The 26,397-nt window shown below is 45.9% G+C and overlaps 1 protein-coding gene across 3 annotated transcripts in view; it reads right to left on the bottom strand.

The window, feature by feature from the left end:
- LOC119175661 (transcription elongation regulator 1) overlaps positions 1 to 26,397 on the bottom strand; it is a 253,503-nt gene that overhangs the window by 221,356 nt on the left and 5,750 nt on the right. For all 3 annotated transcript variants that reach the window (XM_075881832.1, XM_075881834.1, XM_075881833.1), the window contains exons 2-3: positions 21,408 to 21,612; positions 8,557 to 8,889 (exon numbers count right to left, since the gene is read on the bottom strand). In XM_075881832.1, the coding sequence (XP_075737947.1) occupies positions 8,557 to 8,889; positions 21,408 to 21,612 (538 nt within the window). The remainder of the gene's footprint in view (positions 1 to 8,556; positions 8,890 to 21,407; positions 21,613 to 26,397) is intronic.

The raw sequence follows: 26,397 nt of genomic DNA, 5'->3' as shown, positions 1-26,397 counted from the left end.
GCTCAAGTTTGTCACGAATAAAATACAGTGTTTACTCGAATCTAGGCTAACCTAGATTCTAAGCCGATCCCCTAAAGTCCGAAGCCCGGAAAAAAAAAAGCTTACTTCTAATGTAGGCCCAACGAAATAGCGAAGAGAGCGTTCACAAAGAGAAAACATTTATTAAACATGAGGATGAAACAAAGCAGTTGGTTCCTGATGCAAATAACTCAAGAAACATGCAGCCTCTAGTCCTGTTGTGTGGCTTTCTTTGACATCATTTTTATTTCGTGCCGCTTGTAGTCCAATGCAGCACCCATTCCGAGTCGTCGTCGCTGCTTCTCTCGTCAATGACTTCTTTGTCAATGTCTTTAAACTAGATGCGATCCTCAGTGCCATCAAGCACATTGGATATGCTGCACTTCTTAAAAGAGCACACGATCAAATTTTCAGGGTTGTCCCACGTTGCGACTCCTCCAGTGGCACACATTTTTTTTTATCTGCTGCAAAATGCCGCCCAGCTTGAACAGCGACAACTCCGCAGCAAGGACAACTTTATTTTTATAAGCGGCACCGCCTGTTTGTTGCCATTTAGCTATGCCACACACAGACCACTCTGAAGCATGACTAAATATGACAAATGGCTCGCCTCAACTGTACTGTACTAGAAAGAGGCAGTGTGCTCACTGCCGTATCCCTGTGCTGTGCTGTCAGTTTCTCCTGAAAACTTCTCTCGCAGTGTGTGAAGCGCGCCCCCCCAACGCTCGCGGGGTTATGCTGCAGTTCGGGGGTTATTAAACGCAGAGTTAACACGCGAGGGTAGTGCCACAACAATCAGACAAGAGAAAAATAAATAAAGCATCAAGCCTGCAGCACAGTCACCACGAAAGCTGGAAGAGCGGTCTTTCGGAGCCTCTTCTAGACTCTGAGTAACTGCTGCCACTTGCTGTGAACCCACTATGCCATAAATAATAATAATATTTGAGCAGTAGGCTTGATTACCTGTTACCATAATTACTCGAATCTAACATGCACCTTTTTTCCGGTTAAGCGAGTTCACAAATTGCATGCGTGTTAGAATCGAGTACGAAAAAAAAAAAAAACTGAATACGGTCATTCTATTGCCATCGGCATATCCAAAATGGCTGCCCCCTACGTGCGTCGGCATGGCGCGTCGGCCATTTCTGCCTATGTGTTTCCCATGTGCGGCACTTCGTACGTGTGCTGAGGAGTTTGTCATCTTGTAGTGCATTAGCATCGACGGCATGGAAGGGCCGACTCCAAAAACTCGAGTGCACCACGATGCCGCTTTTAAAAGAAAAGTCATCGCATGTGCAGAAACGGATGGAAATCGGGCCGCATCGCGGTCGTTCAGAGTTCCTGAAACGTGCGTGCGGGACTGGCGGAAACAAAAGCAGAAGATTGTCGACAGAAAAGATTCACGCAAAGGTTTCAGTGGACTACAGCAGGGTCGGTTTCCGCACATTGAAGAGCTGCTCGGCGAGTACCGTAATTACTCGAATCTAACGCGCACCTTTTTTCCGGTTAAGCGAGTTCATAAATCGCATGCGCGTTAGAATCGAGTACGAACAAAAAATTACGGTCAATCTATTGCCATCGGCAAATTCAAATGGCCGCCCCCTACGTGCGTCGGCATGGCACGTCGGCCATTTCTGCCTATGTGTTTCCCATGTGCGGCACTTCGTACATGTGCTGAGGAGTTCGTCATCTAGTAGTGCATTAGCATCGACGGCGTGGAAGGGCCGACTCCAAAAACCCGAGTGCACCACGATGCCGCTTTTAAAAGAAAAGTCATCGCGTGTGCAGAAACGGACGGAAATCGGGCCGCATCGCGGTCGTTCGGAGTTCCCGAAACATCCGTGCGGGACCGGCGGAAACAAAAGCAGAAGATTGTCGACAGCAAAGCTTCACGCAAAGGCTTCAGTGGACCACAGCAGGGTCGGTTTCCGCAAATTAAAGAGCTGCTCGGCGAGTATGTGCTTGAGCAGCGAGCGGCACAGCGGCCCGTGACGACAGAACTGCTCCAAGTGCTGGCTATGCAATTAGTCTTAGAAAAAGGTCTAATGCGGAGCCAGTTTAAAGCGAGCAGGTGCTGGCTAACTAACTTTATGTAGAGGAAAGGCTTTCCTTTCCGAAGGGGAAAATGCATATGCGAAAACTTTTGCGGAGGAGTACGATGAAAAGCTTCACAGTTTTCAGAGGTTCGTCCTAAACTTGCGGCGCAACAACGGCTACCTGCTTGGGCAAATCGGGAATGCCAATCAGACGCCTCTTTACTTCGACATGCCTGGCACCACAACCGTCGAGAAGAAGGAGGCGAAGCAAGTTCGCGTGCTGACATCGGTCCACGGTAAAACAACAGTGACGGCAATGCTCTGTTACAAGTCAGATGGGCACAAGCTTCGCCCGTACCTCATATATAAACGCAAGACGCTCCCGAAAGGAGTCGTTTTTTCGAGTGGTGTGATCGTGCGGGCCAGCGAGAAAAATGGGTGCGCGTTGCAATCAATGTCTTACGTTTTTTTTTTTTTTTCGTGGTGGAAATCGGGTGCGCGTTACAATCGAGGGCGCGGTAGAATCGAGTAAATACGGTATGTGCTTGAGCAGCGAGCGGCACGGCGGCCAGTGTTGACAGAACTGCTCCAAGTTCAGGCTATGCAATTAGCCTTGGAAAAAGGGCTAATGCGGAGCCAGTTTAAAGCGAGCAGGTGCCGGCTAACTAACTTTATGACGAGGAAAGGCTTTTTCCCTCCGAAGGTGAACGGGCATCTGCGAAAAGTTTTGCGGAGGAGTGCGATGAAAAGCTGCACAGTTTTCAGAAATTCATCCTAAACTTGTGGCACAACGGCTACCTGCTTGGGCAAATCGGGAATGCCGATTAGACGCCTGTTTACTTCGACATGCCTGGCACAACCATCGAGAAGGGGGCGAAGCAAGTTCGCGTGCTGACATCAGTCCACGGCAAAACTACAGTGACGGCAATGCTCTGTTACACGTCAATGTGGGCACAAGCTTACCCCATACCTCATATTTAAATGGAAGACGCTCCCGAAAGGAGTCCTTTTTTCGAGTGGTGTGATCGTGCGGGCCAGCGAGAAAAATGGGTGCGCGTTGCAATTGATGTCTTATTTTTTTTTTTTTTTTTCGTCGTGGAAATCGGGTGCGCGTTACAATCGAGGGCGCGGTAGAATCGAGTAAATACGGTAACTGTGGAGCACATCCACTTCAGGCATAATTCTTCATCAACGTCAGCCAGTACAAGAAAAAAGTGCGTGATATTCCTAGCAAGTGTATAGCGGATACCACGCCTCTCCAAAGAATGACGAAGGACAGCAGGGCACTGACAGCGGTGAACAGAGCGTCAGCCCTCGATCAACTGACAAGGGGTGAACCATGTCGGCATCTATACAGATGCCATCGAATAATCCAGTCTTATCACTGGGTGTCGAGCAAGCTCTGGAATGATCTCGAGTGCTCGCGTTTTACGCACAAAATTAACAGAACGATCCACAATGATCGCGAACATTCTCGAACACCGAAGCGCAGTTTGCGCTGAGCATTCCCGACAGGCTTTGTGGGCGAAAACCGAATTAAACAAAAGTAAAAATAGCAAACGAACGTGGCAGTATTGCATTTTCAGAGACATGCCCTCAGTTAAAGGGAGACACGGCCTTGAAGGCCAAAAAATTTCTGAAAAAACCTTTTTTGAAGTATTTTTTTTTTTATATAATATATAGAGCCTGAAGAAGGTGTTCCTAAAATGCTATTGCCATGTACAGTAGACTCCTTTTAATTGAAACCTGAAGGGAACAGGAAAATGGGTTTCATTTAGGAGGAGTTTCGTTTACAGAGATAAACAGGGGTACAATATTCAAATACGAAACCAATCATATTAGAGACAGTCATTCCATTTAAGCAGCAATTTTGTTTAGGAGAGTTTCGTTTAATGGGAGTTTACTATAATGTGTATTTATTTAGTAATTCGATCTCAAAGTCGGTTTCGTGACTATTTCCCCTCACTAAACCAGCTCAAAAGCAATCACATTCGACGCCGCGGCGCTTGAGAACCACGCCAAGTAAAGCGGCCATTTTGGTTTTACTTGAAAGCCGTATTCTTCTTTTGTTTGTTCCTAGCAGAAGAACGCTTTTCGTCTAGCAACAACACAGCTGTTGCGACTAAGGAAAAATCAAACACTTGCACATCATTGGTACGTTTCTATCACATGGGGCCATTCCCGGTTCCCTATTGAATATCAAGGGATTCGTCTGCTAGACAGCGGTGCACAATCGGCCATTTTGTGACAAGGCCTAAGCGACGGCTGTGCGACCGGTGCGATGGCAGGCGGTCATCGAATGTTCCATACTGCTCATGCGTTCGAAAAGAGAAATTGACGTCTGAGAGCATGCAGCGTCTTATCAGCGAAACCCTCTGCTGCCGAGAACATGGAAAAAGCTGGCTGTGCCAACACTATCATGAACACGGCCCCCGTAATCACAGACGCAATAGCCGGGGTCAACGATCACATGCGAGGTTTGCGCGCCGGCACTCCCCTGGTTTCCGACGCTGAAAAAGTGGCCCTTGCGCGTCGTGCAAGTGACATCCAAAGAGACCTTTCGTCGACGTCAGCCTCACAACACGAGCGGTCTGCTCTTCAAGACTCGAAGCGACCACGACTACTGGAATGCCGTTCACCGTCGTAAGCTGCTTCAGTGTATGAAGTGCGGTGTGTGGCGGGCCTGGCAGCATTTCCGAGAAAGATCCAGGAATATAACATTGCTACAAAACTTGTGCTGATGTGTGATGAGTGCGGGGAACTGAAATTTGTACGTCGAGAGTGAGGGGGGATGCATTATGTGGCGTGTGGCCTGTGAGATCAGCGTGCTCGCGGTTCGCGCGGCACAGCAAAGAAACAAATTGCGTTGAATTGCATTTTTTTTTTACCATGAATGTTTCATGCAGATGCAAAGACAAATATTACGTGAAACAAGGAAATGATTCCTGCCTCGTAAAAGGTTGCCGCGCATGTTCCAGTCGACTGTGCGAGCACCGTCATAGAGCAGTATGCCGATCTGAACTACAGAAACCCTGGAAACATCTGGCGTGCAATGAAAAGAAAGCGCACGGTGAATGATGATGACTGCACTCCCGGTGGCTTCTAGCATCGTTACTACACTGATTTACACCCCTACCTGTTAAATATACATGCTCACCGTGTGTGTCCCCCTCCCCTAAACTTCTTTTCTTGTTTTCTCAAAACAACATTTTTCATCAAGTCCGAGGCGATTGTCCACAGTATCTTTTGATATAGTCGTTAGATTTTGATAATTTTAGCAGCATTTGATAATTTTGCAGATTTTGATAATTTTTGCAGCAGTGATCTTGGTCAAACTACTGATTTCAAATATTTATTAGTTTTCCTTTAACTTATCTTGTTCCTGAGATAAGTTCACCCCCTATTGTTTAAGGCCGCCATAGAAAAAAGAACTTAATTAAAAGTGATATTTAAGATATTCCCACATAGACTAATGACTATAGAGTGAAAGTATGCAAGAGTTTTTGTTCTTAGGCATTTCTTGGTTATTTTACAGCAAAATTAACTATCAATTTTCGAAAGCAGTTGGAATTGTGTTACAATTTTGATGAGTAATTAATTAAAAAAGCTTGTGCTCTGAATTCTGCTCCCATACTTGCAAAAATAATTATTGTTGTACCCGCCCTAGCTCCAGAGATATTGAGGCCTCAAAATTGAACAGTCGTAAATTTACTTTTTTGAGAAAAATGGAAAAAACTGAAAACACGCAGCTTCTTCAAAAAAGCAACAATCATGGTGCGCATGTTTTGCAATCCACATAAAAGTGCTCATAAATTCGTAGCAGAGCTAACACTGGTGCCGGCCAAACATAAAGAAGCTTCGAAGTCGGTTTCCCATTTTTTCGCAGGTTCTGCATGTTACCAGCACCAAGAATCTAGTCAGTTAGAATAACATTTACAAAAATATTACTACTTCCTGGTGTGTGAAAATTTGCAGAGAGATAGAAAAAATACTTGCAGAAACCAAATATGTCAATTTTAAAAAATAAAATTTTTTCGTCACTTTTTACTCCCAAAGACCAGTCTGCCCACTTAAGAACAGTGATTTAATTAGTGGTATAATTGATTGATTGATTGATTGATTGATTGATTGATGTGGGGTTTAACGTCCCAAAACCACCATATGATTATGAGAGACGCTGTAGTGGAGGGCTCTGGAAATTTTGACCACCTGGGGTTCTTTAACGTGCACCCAAATCTGAGCACACGGGCCTACAACTTTCCGCCTCCATCAAAAATGCAGCCGCCGCAGCCGGGATTTGATCCTGCGACCTGCGGGTCAGCAGCCGAGTACCTTAGCCACTAGACCACCGCGGCGGGGCTTAATTAGTGATATAATTAAGCAACAGTTTCAGATTTCCAATGAGTCTACTTGTTAAGGCCATAACTCTCGAACCAATGAAGCTAAAAATAAAATTATGGTTTCCTTGCACTTCCTGTTCTTCACATAACATTGCCATATCTAATTTGCAGCAATCTTTTATAAGAAAGCTGTCTAAACAGTGGGCAAAATGTAAGTTTATGAACCAGTCAATATTTTAAAATCTGGAACTGACAGCTGAGAACTAATTGAATATTTGTTTTCAGCTGTGAGAAATGCATATCACATAAAATTTTCAGCTCTAAATACCCAAACTAAAGAAAAATATTCAAAACCGGTGTCTCTCCTTAAATATTTCTCCTTAACGTTTGACGTTACCCTCAGTAACGACGTTTTGCAAGTTCGTTAACCTATGTGGCAACACTCTCAAAACATTCGGGAAGTCCGACATTCATACGCGCGGAGAAAAGAAATATAAAATTTAAGCAATATTGAGCTATATAACGATTTCGCAACTTTTTTGCTTGAAAGAACAGCGCCATAACTGCAAAGTAATGACGGATTATCAAAGAAAAGCATTTTTAGTATCTGGCCTAAACTTTTAAGACCTAAAGCTACAACAATTATTTTACGGGATCTTGCCGAAATCCCATTTTTACAAAATTCGAAATAGGCGGTTGCAGCTCAGTGGACACTTCTGAATTTTTTTTAAGGTAAAATTTGTTCTCGCAGAACCAAAAGTGGTTTTGTGGTCCTGAGAACTCAGAAAACAAAATTTATTTTTTCTGACGAAATTAAAGGCGTCGGCGAACATGCACCGACGTTCTTATCTGAATACAGCCATGAATACTTGGTCTATGTTTGATTCGAGTAAAGGTGGTTTTTTTTTTCTTTCGGACACAATCTAAAAGTTGTCATAAGACGCGGGGTCGACGTAAACTGCATTGTGCAACAAAGGTTTTTGATACATTATTTTTATGAGGATTTTGCTGGGACTAAACCGATTCGTAGCAAACGCATTGTGGGTCATTGCAAAACCAGGGGACGTATAATAGAAGTTCCACTGTATATGTACCCGCGTTACTGTGGCGATCCTGCACGATGAGACGTAACGCGTTTGGGTTGTCACCTAATAAAGCCCATTATATGCTGGCTCTCGGCGTCATTTCTTGGTAGCCGCGCCACTCAACATCACCGAACTACGTTCGTTTCTGAAAATCAATGCACACAGCGCAGTAGCAGCAAACTTGCCAACTGCAGCATCGCACACTTGTGCAGCTTGTACCACCAACAACTCGAACAGTTTATGCCACACATGCTGCCAAGTACACAGCTGCTGATGACTGTGATAAGGCTGTCGGCGATAAGTCATAATGGCACGTTTATCACCAGCCGCCACGTCGTCTTCATTCTTTTCTAGTTCGTATCCGCGAAGGACTCTCAGCAATCAAACAGAAGTCGTGATCAGTTATCGACTGGCCTCTGCCATGACTGAAAAGACGAAGTATGCTTTGCTACATGTTGCAGCGTTAACGCAGAGAACTTTTACGAAAAGAACAGTTATCGCGGTCATCACTTTCAGCAAGCATGCAAGAACCCTTTTATGGCTTCTTGCATTTTAAGGCATGATTCATTGTAGAAAGAAAATGTTGCCATGCAAAAGCTGACTGCAAGTCTTCATACTGCCTCCTATTTGTTTTTACCTCACTGCCATTCTGTCACTAAAGAAATGCTTACAAAGTGAGCAACCTCACTCGCAGAATTCGCAGCAAGCGTACAACGCACACAGATTTCGGGTATCTTCGAGGTGAGTTCACTATCGGGGCACACGTGAAACTCTCTCTACTACCGGGATGCAAAGGCAAACAGGCGCACACCTCTTTAGTCCGGCCGTGCTCTCTCATGCTTCAGAAGGTCTGTTTTTGCCACATTTTTACCCAACCATGTCTGAAGCATTCTTGGCCAATGTAGGAGGCTTTAAAATGTTCGCTATATGAGAAAAGTTTCAATTGGCAACATAGAAAACCGTAAATGCACCAAAATATGGTCGCTCTAACTGAGAGATTATTAAATCTCAGATTTTCATAAGTGGGTTCAACTGTAGTAAGAAATTTTTTTTACCCTGGATAACTTAGAGGCTTACCTTTCCTTGGGGATTTTTCGTCTCCACCCATATCTCGCCAGAGAGGTCAAGGCAAGGTTGCTGTGGCGGAGGTGGCATGACCCCTGTTGAAGATGGTGCATGCATAGAAGTTAGTGGTGGCAAACCCGGGGGTGGTCCCAAGGCTGGAGGTGGCCCCCCCATAGGTGGCGGGGGCCCGCTCATTGGGGGTGGCTGCTGGGCGGGGTGCTGCTGCTGGTGTGGAGGCGGTCCCATGCCAAACCCTGGTGGGGGCATCATGGGGGGCCGTGGGGGTGGCATTCCTCCGTAAGTGTCACCACCATTCTGAAAGTTTGGTGGTGGCGGTGGCCCACCCTGTCGAATGAGCAGCACTTGCCATTACACACACTTTCTAGTAACCTAGTAACCGTAGTGTTTGCAAGACAAATGCAATATTGATATTAAATATAACTTGAAAATAACTGCCTTTCTCAAAGTTGACTGGGTTTTTATTGATGCCTAGCTAAAGAATAATAACTGAATGGTACCATGATTACTGCAACTCCAAATGCAACTTCAAAAAAATGAAACCAGGATCATTACAACAAATGAAACCAAACAGGCTTCTTCAGCCACATCATGATATGGGCCGGTGACGTTGTTTTTCCAATGCTTTCCGATAACCAACTATACTATATTTTCCTTCATGATCGTAGTACCTTCAAGTCTAAGTTAAAATTGTCGTTAAAGTTGGCTATTAATTCTGCACACTGGCCAGAAAAGCACTATCTAGCTCTCTATCAGTACAGTTTTGACGACATGGCCGATATGGGTACGAGGAAAGTGAAACAATACAAAAAAGATGCAAGCACACTTAGCAATTTACAGAGCAGGGGAATTTATAGTTTATTATTGGCAATTTATTATTTATCACACACATGCAGTCAGTTCTTAAAAGTGATATACAGTGGTGGGTAAGAGTACATGGGTTTGGGAGATGTCCAGGGAGCAGGCGAAAATGCCTTTTCGGGCAGCTCCTTTTATAAACTTGAGGCATTTCTTAGCAAACTTCTATGACTTTGAACACATTTATTTATTCATCTAGCTGCCTACGACTTTGTGCCCCCCGACCATTTCATTAATGGGATGCATACCAAAATTGGTATGGCACAACATGACTACGTGGTGAACATGATTGACAAGACACAACATAAAAATCATAAAAGCAGGAACTTTCGGCCTTCAATGCATACGTGCATAGTGCTGTGTGGTGACGACCAGTTCATATAGTGGGTAGTCTTGACTCATGGAATGCGCGATGTTCATTGCAAGCGTCACCAGTCTGCATTTAAATGTTGCACCCCTTGCACCGCAGCCAGAGCTTCATGGTAAAAGTTGCCACGGTTCTCCGTCAAGGATACTGAAAACAGTAGCAGGAGACCTACTTTACCACACTTTCTCATATGACTGGCTATGAAGAACGCAAGTAATTCGCTTATCCAACATGTTTGAACAGCCTGTATCCAACGCTCTCGCCATTCTGGTGCGTGCGACAGCTATGGAAATCTCTAAAACTGAAGTGCTTTACGTCCGTGGCCGTTATTCACAGCATGCGGGGCTGTTGCGTCTGCTCTTCTTTTTGCCGTCGTTCTGGCGAGCGATTCAACAAGCACTTCAAAACGGTTCAGTTGTGCATCCGTCTGACTCGTGGAGAGTAATTCGAACCTCTCTTTAAGAGTGTTACATGCACCAACACCTAATATTTGGCTAAATCATTGCTTCGTGGTCACTTGTTGTGCCTAATTGCGCAGTAAACTGTGCAAGAGAGTCAGACTTTGCACTACCCAAAACTGCTCCGGCAGGTGGCGCTACTGTCTGCAAAACTCCAGTGTCGGACGTCTGACTCTACAAGAGTGTATAAAAACATAAGACAGATCCTAATGAGCAAACATGACGAACTTGTCATGTACAACATGACTTACATGTCATGGTCTCAAGAGCGTTTGCGGCCACTTAGTATGTTGAATTCCAATCGCAGATCTAGAGCGCTCGACCAGATCCCAAATGAAGCGCGTAGATCCGGACGGGATCGCTCTTGCCTAATCTGCAGGGGTGAGACGGCTGAGACTGAATTGGAAGCAGTTTTTGGGGCAGCAAAATTTCAATTTTGGAGCAGATGAACCTTGCTTTGGAGCAGTTAACAGCATTTAATATGTCGTCCTAGGAGCTTGAAAAAAACAAATCTTTAGCAACGTGGGGGCACACGTGCATATTTTAATTGGCTAATGGCGAATTCCACTGGTAGATCAGGAGTGGCCGCCGAAATATTGGAGCAAGCACTCGGAGTGTGCCAAACGAGATCTCCAAGTGGGACACGCAACGCCTGCGTGAGGTCTCTGGAAGTTTTTTACGCATACATTAGTGAAGCTGTACCTGAAACTATTTTCTTTTCTGCTCTCGATGTTTCAATGACAACTGTATCGCCACTGCAAAGCACGCATTCCGACCACGCAGTGTTGCGGAAAGCAGGGAGCTTTCCAGTTTTAGGAATGTAAACAGAAGCACGGGCTTACTAGACCACCTCAAAAAATGCTGAGGGTAACCCAGCTGTCCGACTGTACCAGAAATGACGGCAACGCATACTCAAAGTTCCGGCGAAATCTGTCTCTGCAAGACGGAGCACGCAGAACGCTCTGTCGCAGAGTGGATTGCTCGGAATCTACCAGTGTAAAATGCGAACTTGCTCCGAATCTACCAGTAAAACGCGGATTGTCAGCTTTGGAGCAAGAAAACTCGCTCCCGCTCGACGGGTGGAATTCGCCATTATAATACACACATCACTTGAACGGACTTCGAAGAAAGCATGTGAAAATATTATCGCCAGGTATGAAGTACACTACCTTTTTATATACCATGTGGCTTATCCAGCCCTTGTAAAAAACATGTGAAACAATATTAAAAAAAGAAAAGGTTTTGAGAACTAGGTTCACCGGAAACAATTGAAAAAAAAAAAAAACGATCACACTCATGACGAATAAAAAAAACAATTTAGCATATTACTACTGTGACTTTTTGTACTACGTCTGCTTCTTTATCTGCTCAGCTGCGCGGTTGGCATAGCGTAAAGTGTATTCCAAGCTTTTAAGAGACAACAAAAACGCGCTGCGCCACCGTTTGCGACCACCTTATGAGGCACCCCTTACAAGAGTGTGGCGTAGGAGCCAAGAAACCTCTCCGCACCACCTATCTTGTAAAGCCTGTGCATATGGCACTAAGTGATACGTGAATGGTACTAAGTGATAACACCTCTCGACGCACGCAACCACGCATCATTGTCACCATAGCCTGTTGTATAAAAAGCTTGACGAACCTCTTCCCGGATTTCAGTGACAAAAGACGACATTGGCTTTAGTTCTGGTGGTGGAATCAAACCGAGCTGACGAAGCTCCTTTCACAGAATCTCTCGGATCACTTCCCACAAATACTTGTCATTACTTGCAGCCATAAGAGGAGTATCACTACAGAGTTGAACATGTTATGCTGGTGGTAGCGTTACCGTAGCTGTGGGTTTTCTGGTGAACTCAGCTACTTTTGTTGGTGGATGTCTCAAAAGCTCAGCAAACAGCTGCTCCTTCATCCTCGCATGAAATACCATAACTTCCCGTCTTCTGGCATCTCAGGATCTGCCCTGAGAAAAAGACGGGCCATGTACTCGGCCAACATATAAACACTCGCTTGGTTTTTGTATTTGAGCTTCCACTAAAGGTTGCGTTTTTTTCTTTTCTGTTAAACTAGTAAATGTTTTAAGAGGCTGGGTGAGGAAATCATCCCGCATAACCAAGCTTCTTTCCTGATTCATGAAGCATGTCTGGGCATTGTCTTGCAGATAGATAAACAATAGAAATTATGGCATCTGAGGTGGCCCACTGATTATACTTCACAGAGCATCTGAACCAGTTCAGCAAATTTTTGAGGATCTTCATAGGCTTCACCATGACAGCGTTCAGGAATCATAGGATTCTACATTCCTAAGTGTTATAGAGCTGCAGTGGCCATGGTGGTTCAAGGACGATGGCTGGAACCTGCCGGCAGGAGATTGAGCTCAGGCGCCAGGCCTAGTAGACGTCAACTGAAATAGTGGACCAGTGTTTCGACGCGTGGCGAGGATTCCAGAATCAATGGTTGGCTCCGCGAAGGTGTGCCAAGCATGAAGCTTACCCAGCACTTCGACCAGTGTGACGACATGGGTTCGACGATCAAACGGAGATCGACCAACAATTCAGCTTTGTCAGTACAGTTGAATCCCGCTACAACGAAATTGACGGGGCGGGCGCGAAATTTCGTTATTGCGGAAATTCGTTGTCGCGATATGATGAAATACATACGTGACACGGGACTTGCTGAAGCAAAAGAACAAGCTTTAATGCCAAAAATCGCTCAACTTCGCCTGTTTCCGCTTCTTGCCAAGCGATGGCACAACACGACTTTCGCACGCTGCCAGTAGAGCCATTGCTTCATCGTCGTCCTGCAACCCGATGCAACGCCTGATGATATCGAATGCGTCCAGCACCTGTGAAGTCAGTGGTAGTGCGGGATCACGTTGCGCGATTGTGTCATCATCGTCCGACGAAACACCATCTTCCTGGACGCTCTTTATGATGTCTGCGTCCGTCATTTCTTCGCGCACCATCAAGCAAGAGTCGGCTTGCAAGAACTCGCTGATATGTACGTCGGCGGGCACATCACTTTCCTGCAGGTCTGCCCAAGCGACTGCGATTTCTTCGTCCTGGTCCAGCAACCTGTCCTCATCGCGGTCTGCGTCGCCATCGTAAGCTTCAATCGCAGAATCGGAAGTCTCGGCGCACTGTACTGCGAATCCGGCATGGCGAAAGCAGTTTGCGACTACGGCGCTCCCCGTCTCGCACCACGAAGCAGCGATAATTTGGAGCGCCATGAACAAGTCGATTTTCGTTTCGCGACCCAACCGAGTGTTCAAAATCAGCCTTTGGATAAGGCGCTTGCGGTACGCGCACTTGACGCTTTGGATGACCCCTTGGTCGAGCGGTTGAATGATGGACGTGCAGTTCGGTGGCAAAAACTTGAGCTGCACGTTCTCGAGCTCCGTGTCCTCAATGGAATGTGCGGAACAATTGTCTAAAAGCAGACAAACCTTGCGGCCTTGCCTGCCCATGTGCCGGTCGAATTCCTCGACCCACTCTCCAAAAATTGCACGGGTCATCCACGCCCGGCTGTTGGCCACGTACTTCACTGGAAGGCGCCGATTTCCTTTGAAGCAGCGCGGTTTTGCGCTTTTGCCAATGACCAAAAGCGGTCGCTAATCTGATCCGTCCATATTGGCGCACAGTAGCACGGTGATCCTTTTCTTGCTGTGTTTACCTCCTTGACAGCGCAGCCCCTTAAAATCCAGGGTCTTGTTCGGTAACATGTCGTAGAATAGACCGGTCTCATCGGCATTGTATATGTCCGATGATGCGTAGTCCTTAAGGATGCTTCCAAGGCTGGCCGACATCCACGCGGCGGCACCGTCTTTATCCGTCGAAGCGGCTTCACCACACAACACTTTGCCGATGATGCTGTGGCGGGATTTAAGTCTGTTTAGCCAACCTACGCTGGCCTTGAAATCATCAATGACGAGCATGCAGGCAAAATCCAGCGCCTTCTGCCGCACAATATCGCCGCTAAGGGCAATTTTCTTGGCCCGCGTCTCCACGAACCAGGTGTAAACAGCCTTGTCTAAGGCTTCGTGCACTGGCTGGGTCACCTTCTTATGCTTAGCGGACGTCCCTGAAGCTAGAGCTTTGCCTATCGCGTCCTTGCTTTTCAATACGGTTGACAGAGAGCTCGCCGCAATCCCGAACTCTTCAGCGATGAGTGCCTTCTTCTTTCCAGCTTCAGCCTGTGCGATGATGCGAGCCTTGTCTTCGAGCGACAAAAACTTGCGCTTTTTCGCCGGCTGGGCCATCGTCGATCGCGTTACTGCACCTTCGGGAAACAATCAAACAATGACCAAAGTGTGCGATCGCTCGTTGTGAAGAAGCTAGCCCTAGTCAAGCCGCCGGAAGCGGAAGCCGTCGTCCGAACGCAGAAGCCGTCGTCCGAACGCATCGTCGCACTCTACCAGGATTTGCCTCGCATATCCAATTTTGTACGTACGTACGTACACATAAATTGGAAATTCCTGACATTGAAACCATTCTCACAAACGTTATAAAAATGATTAAAAATACTATAAAAATCAAATTAATGCGTGTTGTTTGTACACAGACACGATTCAAAACGTTTCCGACGTTTCTTCTGAATCTACATGAGAGCGCGTTGCATTGATTGCATCGCCATCACTATCGCAGTATGTATGGCGGCTTTGTGTTGTTTACATTGCGCAGCGAGTCACCGTCGCGCCCAGTATGCACGCTCTGAGCAAGATCTTGTGTGTGTGTTTTTTTAAATGTTATTAAGGTCCATGGTTTGTCAAGGCATTAAAACACTTTTGAGAATTTCAATAAGCTGTAATTTGAATAATTTTGCTCGTGCCTGTCCCGCAAAAAACTTCGTTGAAGTGGAAATGCTGCCGTGAAGTAGTTCGTATTGGAGGGAATTTCGAAGCATTATACCCTATGGGACATCGACGGGGAATGGAAAAACCTTCGTTGTGGCGGAAATTTCGTTGAAGCGGACTTCGTTGTGCCGGGATTTGACTGTAGCTGCAAAAAGAATGTCTTTTTCGTCCTTGTCCAGGCCAAGTGTCCTTGCACCGATTCATTGTCATCGCCACAGGCAGATATGTGCGGCAAGATGCTTCAGCCCATTGTATTCTCGTATTGCGACAAAGCCGCCTTACAGGCTCTGCAATGATCTCAAATTTATTGACTCAAGAAAATACTGGTTTCAACATGGCGATGACAGATGTGGCCGAGGTGGGGGCTCAATCAATGCCGTTTTGGACCCGAAATTCTGGCCAGAAATCCGAAAGCTTAGACGCCGAAGGTTTTTAGCATAAAAAATTTCAGATATTCTTATTTATTGACATTTACGAAACAATTTCGAATTGGGCAGTTGAAGTAAGCCCACCCCAGTCTATGTCAGTTGGGCTTGCACAGATGTTGGACGAGGAGAAGAGCCTGAGAAAATAACGACTCTGCCTTTCATGAGTAAAGTGTTGTCAGCAACACTTCTCTTGCACCAAATCATGTACAGACGGGGCCACTGGTAAAGGGAACACTTCCGTGCACAACATGTTTAGATTTCACTCTCTTGCAGAAGCATAATGACTTTAGATTTACATAAATCTGCCGATGAATGACAGTTCTGACTTCTTTTGTCACACCAGTGCCATGTATCAACATTGTTTCCTTGTCCACTTGCTGTTAGGGGGCCTGCAATATGAACGTTGTTAATTGTAGTGTTCCCTTTAACAGTAGACCGTACTGTACATAAACACAATTCGGCCTCTGCACCGACTCATTCTTGATATAACCACTATGAAACACCTCTCCTACCATGCTTATCAACCTAGCCAAAGGAAACATTTTCATATTGCTATTTTATAAAAAAATATCCTTAGGAATCACTGCCAATATTTTTTTCTGCAATTTCACTTTGAAGTATTGAAAAATTATTCGATTCAATTCGCACTCACACTTCATATACGAGAGTGGAAGCTTAGGCTAGTTGGTGCGTTGTCAGATTTGCAGTTTTTTCAGCGCGCGAACATAGAAAAAAAGGACAGGGTAGACAGAAAGAGCGCCGACTTTCAGATAACTTTATTTCACAGAGGGGCAAAGGTTGATTACAGAACATTAAGATAAAATACAAGCCTAATCAATGTGTCAGTATCAAAGCACGTGTGAGGGGTCCTTTATTGCCTCAAAGCCCAGCCAGGTAATCACGTTCTGCCTGTGGTAAAGCAACCAGTGAGGTGCTTACGCATTTATCACCTAGCGAGTGTACTTTTTCAGCTTCAATAATTTTTCGGGTAAGCTGATTCCTATGCCTTGCCAATATAGAGCACTGATCAAAGAGGGAGGTGCACCCACAATTTGGGCAATGAATGCTAAGGTGCTCTTGTACCACACTGTGCACATTGTTTCGGTGTTTTCGGAGGCAGTCATTTATGCACCTGCCGGTTTGGCCGACGTAGATGCACCCACACGTCAGTGGAATCAAGTATACGACTCCCACTGCGCATGGAACGTAGCGTGTCTTGTGCACGACAGAGCACAAGGCAGAATTTGCACGAGGTGCATTGACCCGTTCGCAAAGCCTCTGCAATTTTTCCGATGCAGAAAAAACCACAAGAACGTTGGCGTCTCGAGCAATCTTTTTTTAGCCTGTGTGAGACGTCGTGCACGTAAGGTCGGCTCTTTCTGACACTGTTTCGCTTATCCGGTTTGTCGCCTTGCTTCACGACAGTGACCAGCTTTTCTGCCACCGAAACGAGAACATGCACGGGGTAACCAGCTTTGGTGTACCATGTGGGGGCAGGACTTCTTTAAGGCGTTGGCAAGGCAGAGGTTATCAATGCTCCGCTTGACCAATTTTTAGTGAGCTGAGCTGAAAGGCAAAAGTGGCTTGCCGCTTCTTGGTTCATACATTCAGCAAACATGCGAGGACCCTAGCAAAAGCTTGAAATCTAAATATTTCAGGTTGTTATCAGTGGGTGATTCATACGTTCGAACAAGTGGTTTCAGGCACTAGGCACTCTCGGAAAACAGTTAAAACGTCAGAAGAAAAGGCCTGGAATATTCAACTATCTCATTTCAGCAACACCAAATAATTGTCAACAAAATTGTCAAGCTTGTTTGACAAGACACGATCATGATATGCTAGAAATATGTCACTGAGAATGAGTGCCAAACATCAATCAATACATACTCCACTTTTTTGTAGGTAGTTTTTTTCATCCCGTGATACAAAGGTGGCCTTCAAATAAAAACTAATTCTAACAGGCTGCTGTTATGGATTCCGGTACGCGTTTGAAACGCTGATGATTCGAAGCTTTCTATGGATTCCTCTACACATTTAAGTAGTTGGTCATGCGGTAAAGAGTGAAATAAGTCCTTTATATCCACAGACACTGCCTATAGAGTGTTAGTTTGCCCAAGAGTGTCAATGACAGCGCCAGAGTTTTTGACCAAAAAAGGGGTCGTCTATTCTTATATTTTTGAGCTTTTCCTGCAAGAAAAGTGCTACCGACTTTTGCCAGGTCCCCCTTTCTGTTACTATGACCCACAATGGGCTGTCAATTTTGTGGGTTTTCGCTGAAAAAAACAGGTCAAGGCTAAGCTTTTTGGAACTATCTATCGCCTCTGAAAGCTTTTGAAATCCCAGGGCCCCGGTAAGAGTTTTCGCAGGCTTCTTAAGCTTAACCAGACAAATCTTATCTTTCTGATTGAAAACAGACTTCATTGTCTGTACAGCTTTCACCTTGAACATTGAACGACGAAGAACCGCAAGTCCACCTTCTCTGTCAGCCGGCAGAAGTGACAAGGAATGTGCCTTTAGGTACACGACAGTGCTTCCTGTATTGATAACTTTGTTCGAAGGCTTACATCTCGAAAGCACTGGAATCCATAACAGCAGCCTGGTAGAATTACTCAGTTTTTATTTGAAGGCCACCTTTGTACCATGGGATGACAAAAACTACCTACAAAAAAAGTGGAGTACATAATGGTTCATGTTTTCTCAGTGACATATTTCTAGCACATCATGATCGTGTCTTGTCAAACAAGCTTGACAACTCTATAGTTTTTATAGTTTGCCGTTTTGTTGACAATTATTTAGTGTTGCTGAAATGTGATAGTCGAAAATTCGAGCCCTTTACTTCTGACGTTTTGACTGGTTTCCGAGAGTGCCTGAAACCACTCGTTCGAACGTATGAATCACCCACTGATAACGACCTGAAATTTTTAGATTTGAAGCTTTTGATAGGATCCTCGCACGTTTGCTGGATGTATGAACCAAGAAGCGGCAAGCCACTTTTGCCTTTTAGCTCAGCTCACTAAAAATTGGTCAAGCGGAGCATTGATAACCTCTGCCTTGCCAACGCCGTAAAGAAGTCCTGCCCCCACATGGTACACCTCAGTTTTGCTCTACAAGTGGAGCATCTGACCCCGCACATCTTCTCGTTTCGGTGGCAGAAAAGCTGGTTACTGTCGTGAAGCGAGGCGACAAACCGGATAAGCGCAACAGAGCCAAAAAGAGTTGGCCTGTCGTACTGTTTTATGTGCCCGATGTCTCACACAGGCTAAAAAAGATTGCTCGAGCCGCCAACGTTCTTGTGGTTTTTTCTGCACCGGAACAATTGCAGAAACTTTGCAAATGGGTTACTACACCTCGTGCAAACTTTGCCCCGTGCTCTGTTGCGCACAGGTTACATTACGTCGCACGCGCAGTGGGAGTCGTCTACTGGATTCCACTGACATGTGAGTGCGTCTATGTCGGCCAAATCGGCAGGTGCATAAATGACCGCCCCTGAGAACACCGAAACAATGTGCACAATGTGGTACAAGGGCACCCTGGCATCCATTGCCAAGATTGTCGGTGCACCCCCCTCTTTGATCAGTGCTCTATATTGGCAAGGCATAGGAATCAGCTTACCCGAGAAATTATTGAAGCCAAAAAAGTACACTCGCTAGGTGATGAATGCGTAGGCACCTCATCTCTTGCTTCATCACAGGCAGAACGTGATTACAGTAAAGGCTCGTTAATTCGAATTCCACGGGAACGCTGAGCAATTTCGAATTAAACAAAATTCAAAATAATGAAAGTGAGCAAAAATGGGTGGATTTCGGGGGTGGGGGCACGAAAAATATTTATTGGCCAAAAAAGTCAGTGATGACCATCTGCTTCTTTTCTCTGAATGCCACAGCTGCGGCTCTCTGTTCCAGCGCGCGGACGCTGCGCAGAGAATCCTCTTCACCCTCTTCAAAGCTGAAGAAGAGACGCGCCACATTAAGTGCCTCCATCACCGCAGAAGCTGACGGGCGCACAGGCACTTCGTCATTTTCGTCTTCCTCACTTTCTGGCTCTTCAGCATCAGGCTGCGCACCGGCTACTTGAGCGATAATGTCCTCATCAGTCAGGGCACCACACACCGATGCACCGGTGTCAACTTCAACATAATCGGCAAAACGTACGCCCCGAAGAGTGTCGCGCAATGCCACTGGCATGAGCTCCTATCCCGCGCCACTGGCACGTCACAACTATCCTGCGCACTTCCAGCCGGCACAGCTGTCTCCCTTGTAGGTGATCGTCTTGTCTGGCTGCAACTTGAAAAAGAACGCTGTCTCGCCAGCGTTAAACACATCCTGTGGTGAGTAGCTCTCCAAGTACTGCTGCAGGTTGTCGCTTCTCCAAGTAGCGCATGTTTCGGCGTCCACTTCCTTTGACTCGCCGGATAACGTGCGGAATACGGGATTGTGCCGCTCCCTGAAACGATGAAACCATCCCTCGGAGGCGACAAAGTCTTCAATGTTCAAGCACAGGGCGAAATCGGCTGCCTTGGCCACGATGATAGGGCCGCTCAATGCGATACTCTGGGCTCTCATTTCTTTAACCCAGATAATCAAAGCCGACTCCAGTTCCGGGAACTTCGCTGTCGTTAGCCTTTTTCGACTGGCGCCAAAGTCCTCAGCTTCATAGGTGTTTTCAATGGCCGTCCTGTTGCAAATGTAGGTTGACAACGTGCTCGGAGGTATGCCGTGCTTCCTCGCAATTTCCTATTTGCTCGAGTTCCCTCGGTCAACCTTTCGCAAAATCTCCACCTTCTCCTTGACAGTCTTCGCGCAGTAGTTTCCCCGCGGCATCTTGCAACTTCGATGCGGAATAAGACGACTTGACGGCGTGAACGAACGTGCTTGAGGAACAAAGTGACGCTGCGAGGAGCGGCCTAGGACTGCTAGGACTACTCCGCCGACTCCTCAGCGTCCCGTGGGTCCCGCGTACAAGTGGCGCCAGGCGCTAAGATAGCGGGAGGGCTACGGAAAAAAAAAAAAAAAATTGCTCCCTGGATTTGGGGGGCCACACTTTGCTTGGAGGCCACTTGAAGCTCGAAAAAACTGGTCGTGCCACCTATCGTTCGACCGTAAAAGCTTCCACTAGTGTTTGACGATGATGACGCTCGGCGGCGCGCGCTTCGAATTATCCGTAGAGGCAGCAATTTCTGTTCGAATTAACGAATCGTTTTACACATGGTCTCCTATGCACTGCGGACCGGACTGCGACGACCATTTCAAATTATCCAAAATTTCGAATTAATGAGGTGTGAATTAACGAGCTTTCACTGTACCCGGCTGGGCTCTGAGGCAATAGAGGACCCGTCACACGTGCTTTGATACTGGCGCATTAATTAAGCTTGTATTTTATCTTCGTGTTCTGTAATCAACCTTTTTTAGGCATACATATTCTTGCTAGTCTGTGAAATAAAGTTATTTGGAAGTCAGCGCTTTTTTTGTCTACCCTGTCCTTTCTTTCTATGTTCGCGCGCTGAAAAAACTTGCAAACTTTCCTATACGAATTCGCTCCGCAACCAAAATGTTGCTATTCGCACAGCTCTATTACAAACTACTTCGGAGTATTGTAGCAAAACTATTTAGGCCAGACGGTAATGATTAATTTTAAATGCAAAAGGTGGGGTGCAGTACAATACACGGTCTAGAAAAGAGAATGTGTGCCAGTGTCATCATTCTCTTGTCTGGTCCCGTTTCGCAGTGCCCCACTTTTTGCCTTTAGAATCCTTCAGTCCTCGAATGAGCCTTTATTGTACAAAGAACTAAATGGAAAGATCAATAGGAGTCACAAGACAACGCGCTATAGCCAGTCCTGCAATAAAGGTACTTAAGTTGTAATGCCCTGATCAGGACACACACACTCACCATGCCTGGTGGTGGTCCCATGCTCATTGGTGGAGGTGGACCCATGTTGGGTGGCGGTGGGAAGCTCGGGTCAAAAGGGGGCCGGTAACCAGGTGGAGGAGGCCTCCCCATCATAGGCCGCATCATTGGGGGTGGACCCCGACGCCCCATCATGCCTGGCGGAGGTGGACCCCGAAATCGTGGTGGTGGGCCCCGAGGACCAAAGCTGTAATGGCAAGACAGATTGCTTAACCCCTACAACACTTTTAACCAGCAGAGCTGTTTAATCTTGGCAAAACTCCATTGTGTCACATTAAATGGTTCAGCGAGGAGGATCCACGTTAACAGAGGGGGATCACACCCTTGCCATGTCACCGCATGTAATTCCAACAGGAACAAGAGGGGAAAGAAAGGCAGGGATATTAACCAATCTAAGGGACTGCTAAACTCTCTACCTTCCTGGTATTCTCTTTCTTTCTCTCTCTCTCTCTCTAGAGAGACTGGTATGCTACCCAACACTGGAGACAGGGATTAGGGAGTTTGAAAGATGGAGAGAGGAAGAGAGGAAATCATGTAAATCATGGCATAAATGTCATGATTTACATTTCATGGTCTTGCTGCTCTTGCATTGGTTTCATTAACGTGACATGTCGCAAAACTGGTATGGTATGACACGACTGCATGGCAAACATAATTGACAGACCCACACATGGAAATTATGACATGCATGACATGTAAGCCATGACTACATGCCACGCTCAATCATGAGATGCATGTCATGCAAGAACATGACTACATGCCACGCTCATGATGCACTCGCGGCCATTTCGCTAGTTCCACATATACCAAATTTGGTATTACGCGAGGTGAATGAATGGCAAAGCTAAATGGCGCGTCCAAAGAAGATAATCATAACAAGCATGTCATGTAAAACATGACTACATTCCAGGCTCATAGCATGCTCGCGGCCGCTTCGCTATCTTCACATTTACCAAATATGATATCACGTCACGTGAATAGACAACGAAGGTAAACGACACGTCCAAAAATGATAATCATGACATGGAAATCATGTCCGGTATAATTTACGTCTGCCTTATAACATTGTGCTGATTTCGGAGTGACATATCAACCGTCCTCATTCGTGCTTCGCATATCGATTCATACCATACGTGGGATCAGCCAAATTTTCGCCATTGCCGTCATGTCCCGTATAAATACTTCAAATTGATAACATACCCCAACGCATCGCATCTTCTATCCACGAATAAAAGCACGCGAGCGGGGGTGACGAATGCAGTTGAAGCAGAGATGAAACAGTGGGGCCCATCTCCGCCGCTCGGAGGGTGTGTGCAATAACATCCAATGAGCCCGACCAAGAGGCCTGTAGTTTAAGCAGAAAGGAAGAACTCCACCCGTCTTGCAAAGAGAATTAAAAAAAAAACGAGGGAGGGGGACAGGTGTCGTTTGAGCAAAAACTACGAATTTGTTTCTAAGGGCATGGTCGAGATCACTAGCGCGCACGCTAAATCGGCAGCCATCAACGGCGACTCGTATTGTATACACTTCCACGTGCTGCACAATGATCACAAAGAAACTACACAAAAAGTGTTGCTCTCCTCGAAGCAGCCGTATTCTCGTACCCCAGAGTTTCATACAGTTACATCAGATCGAATCAAAAGAGTTAGCTGCCAGCCTCACCTTTTTATACCATTACAATTTATGCTATCGCATTCATTGTTTCACCCTTTATTGTGCGATTGTGACATGTTTGGTTATGTGCAGCCACCCACGTTTTTTTTCCTTTTTTTTTACCTTAACGCGCGAGAGTGAACCATCTAGTCAATAAGCGTGAATCACAGCAGCCAAATCAACGAGCATACATACATACGCTCAATAAGCAGTCATGTGCACCTGTTTTTGCTAGGCTTTTCCAGGAACCGGACACCACCCCCCTTTGTTTGAGCACTGTTGCTGCCATGATGGTGATGATGAAACTTTATTACCCAAAACGGGGTCCTGAAAGACACTCAGCTCCTTGATATCTTTTGCGGACGCTGCCATCATGTTATAAAAAAAAACACCATAATGGCTAAGCAATGAGTATAATAGCAACAAATTGTAAGGCTCAAATGATAAGTAGCAACAAATTGTAACTCTCTCAGATCTGATATCGTGTTACACTACACAACGCTGGTGTAAGATAATAGAGCCTTGCCTGAGAGAAGAAATGGTCTTCTCCCAGTCTCTTCGCATTGAGAGCGCAGCACTGTAGAAGAGTTTCTGAGATATTCACGTTGATGCCTGCCATGATCGCGCACGCATAGAGATCACGACCACACCTTAGAATCAAAGTGCAAGGCTGCTCCTGGAGCGATCATAGCCTTTATAAAACGAAAACTATAACTGTTTCTATGAAACCAAGAAGACAATGTTTCAGCCACATTTCCGGGCACGACGCTTGATGGCTTTCGCACTTCGTGGCTAAATTCTGGTGCTACGGCGCAGTACGGCACTGATAGGTGAGTTTGACGTGGCAGTGGTAGTTTGGCGTAGGATGGCACTGGTAAACAAATTTGGCGCACAGTGGTACAAATGGCGCGGCTGTTCCACCCCTGCAGCTCACCAATAATCGCTTGCATACTACCTGAAGGCCTCACGCCTACCAGAATGTGACCCTCGCTACGAATAAATGAAGGGAACTTTACGGGCTCATTTATTAAGGCTCACTTACAAAATGGAAACTAATCCAAGTATAAAACTGGCCTGGAGTGGTTATGGCAGACATTCCCAAATCATGATGCGCTATTCACCACTGTCCCTAAAGCAAAAGTGCACAACCACAATACACTGCAAGTATTAACATATCAAGCAAAAACGTGGCAAAGAACCTCGAGAAGAACCACACAGTGCGCAATGAAACAAAAATGGCAGGAGTAAAATGAAGAAATTGGAAGGCAGGGAATAAATGCCGTCGCCAAAATTCCAGCATTAAGAGCAGATATGGGCAGGTTACATAATATGAAAGATAGATAACTGATGGTAGCAATAATAACTGACGGGGTTCGACGTCCCAAAACCACATGAGAGACGCCATAGTGGAGGGCTCCAGAAATTCTGACCAGCTGGAGTTTTCTCACATGCACCTAAATCTAGTTACACGGGCCTCACATATTTTGGCTTCCATAGAAAATGATACCATTGTGGGCAGAATTTGATTTCATGACCAACGGGGTCAGCAGTTGAGCACCATAACCGCTAGACCACCATGGCGGATCAGCTGTGGCAACGGAATAGATACCAGAGATGGGAAATGTAGCCAAAAATTAGGCTCTCAGGCATAAAATGGAAACCACAGATACGGTAAATTGGAGAAAGGCCTGCAGAGGGCGTACAAGAGGCTGATGACGAATGTGCTGCTTTTGAGAACTCAAACCCGAGGTGTTCCGAGAACAAAATGGCATCCTCACTGCAGCTACACAATGTTGCTCTTTTTTACACAATGTGAAGGGTTCAGGTAATAGGAAGCTTTTTATTCAAGTGTAGTATGCAGCCTATTTCCGAGACACTCCTATACAATTTGAATGCTCCTGTTAATGAAACCAGGTAGTAAAAACAGTTCAGGTAACATTGCTAGGGTTTGGGATAAGAGAGACGCCATAGTGGAGAACTGCACCAAATTTCAACGATCCGGGGATCTTTAACGTGCCCTCACATCGCACCATATACTGGCTCCAAGCATTTTAAAATCTGACTGCCGCTGAAGGGATCGAACTCATATTTTTTGTGCCAGCAGCTGAGCACCATAGCTACTAAGCTTCTCAAGGCAGCAAATCGAGAAAGTCTGTCATGAAAATCTTATGGGAGTCATGTACCTATGACAGGCGAGGTAAAAAAAAAAAAAACAGATTGCACTATGTGCCATAGAACTCGACACCGTCTCGGTCTGCGAAAAGGGACTTAGTTGGGATCTTTAGTAAGTCCACTTGCTTTTCAAAATGTATGTGCCCACTTGTGACTCTCTCATTTAGACGAAAACAGCTTCAGCTAATTAGGCACTTTCATAAAACTGCTAGAAGTAACTATGGGCACTCTGCAACTAATACGAATGCAATAGCCTTAAAGGGCCACTCACCAGGCCTCATACCAAATTTTAGTTACACAGTGAAAGTTGTTGGGTGCTCGATGAGGAACGTTTTGCCACAAAAATTTCTCGAATCGGCTCATTACGAGCGGAGAAAACAGAATTTTTGAAGTGGCACGAAACGAGGGTGAGAGGAGACGAGTTCAAAACCCTCTCCGCTCCTCCGCGTAACCTTCGCAAGCCAAACCTCTTCACCACCCTCTTTGGCAACCGACCAAGAGGTGACGTTCACATGACGTGCCCGAACAAGCCCAGCCCCCGTGCACGCGAGCGGTGTTGCTTTGTTGACCAGCTTTATTTTGTGGCCTTCTGCCTGTTTCTGCGGGATTGTTTAAAAACGCTGGCTTAGACGCGCTGGAGTAGATGAGCACAATGACTGCGCAAACGCGTAGGAGCGTTCCACAGCGGTCGTCTGCTCAATTGACCGTGGGAACCCGAACGCATGAGAAACGCTGGCACATTAGCCCCGCATCTCGTATCATTTCACGGGGAAAAAAAATTTAAGAAAAACGTGCACAATTTTCATTGCGTCTCATTATTTATTTCAAGTTTTACTCATCTCTTAAAGCAACAAATACATAAACTACGCATGTTGTGTAAAATAATTTTTGCCATGTCACGTGGTATACTGTTGACAACGTCAGAGCAGAGTCGTCTACGTAGAGGACCAACGTGACCGCAGTGCTGTGTACATAGGCCCATTCCTACACCCACGTCATGCCCTCATTCGCTACGCGTGTGCAGGTAGAGAGGAGGGCAAGCAGCTTTCATCTTGAAAATTTGACCCATTTCCGCGGCGCATAGCGTTGCAAATTTTGGCAGACATGATCATGAACGCCTCGTCTACGCATTGCGCTTGTTAGCTCA

The sequence above is a fragment of the Rhipicephalus microplus genome, chromosome X (genome assembly GCF_043290135.1).
Source record: "Rhipicephalus microplus isolate Deutch F79 chromosome X, USDA_Rmic, whole genome shotgun sequence".
Taxonomy (NCBI): Eukaryota; Metazoa; Arthropoda; class Arachnida; order Ixodida; family Ixodidae; genus Rhipicephalus; species Rhipicephalus microplus.
Note: the sequence above shows the minus strand (reverse complement) of the source record. Positions and strands in the feature narration are given on the sequence as shown.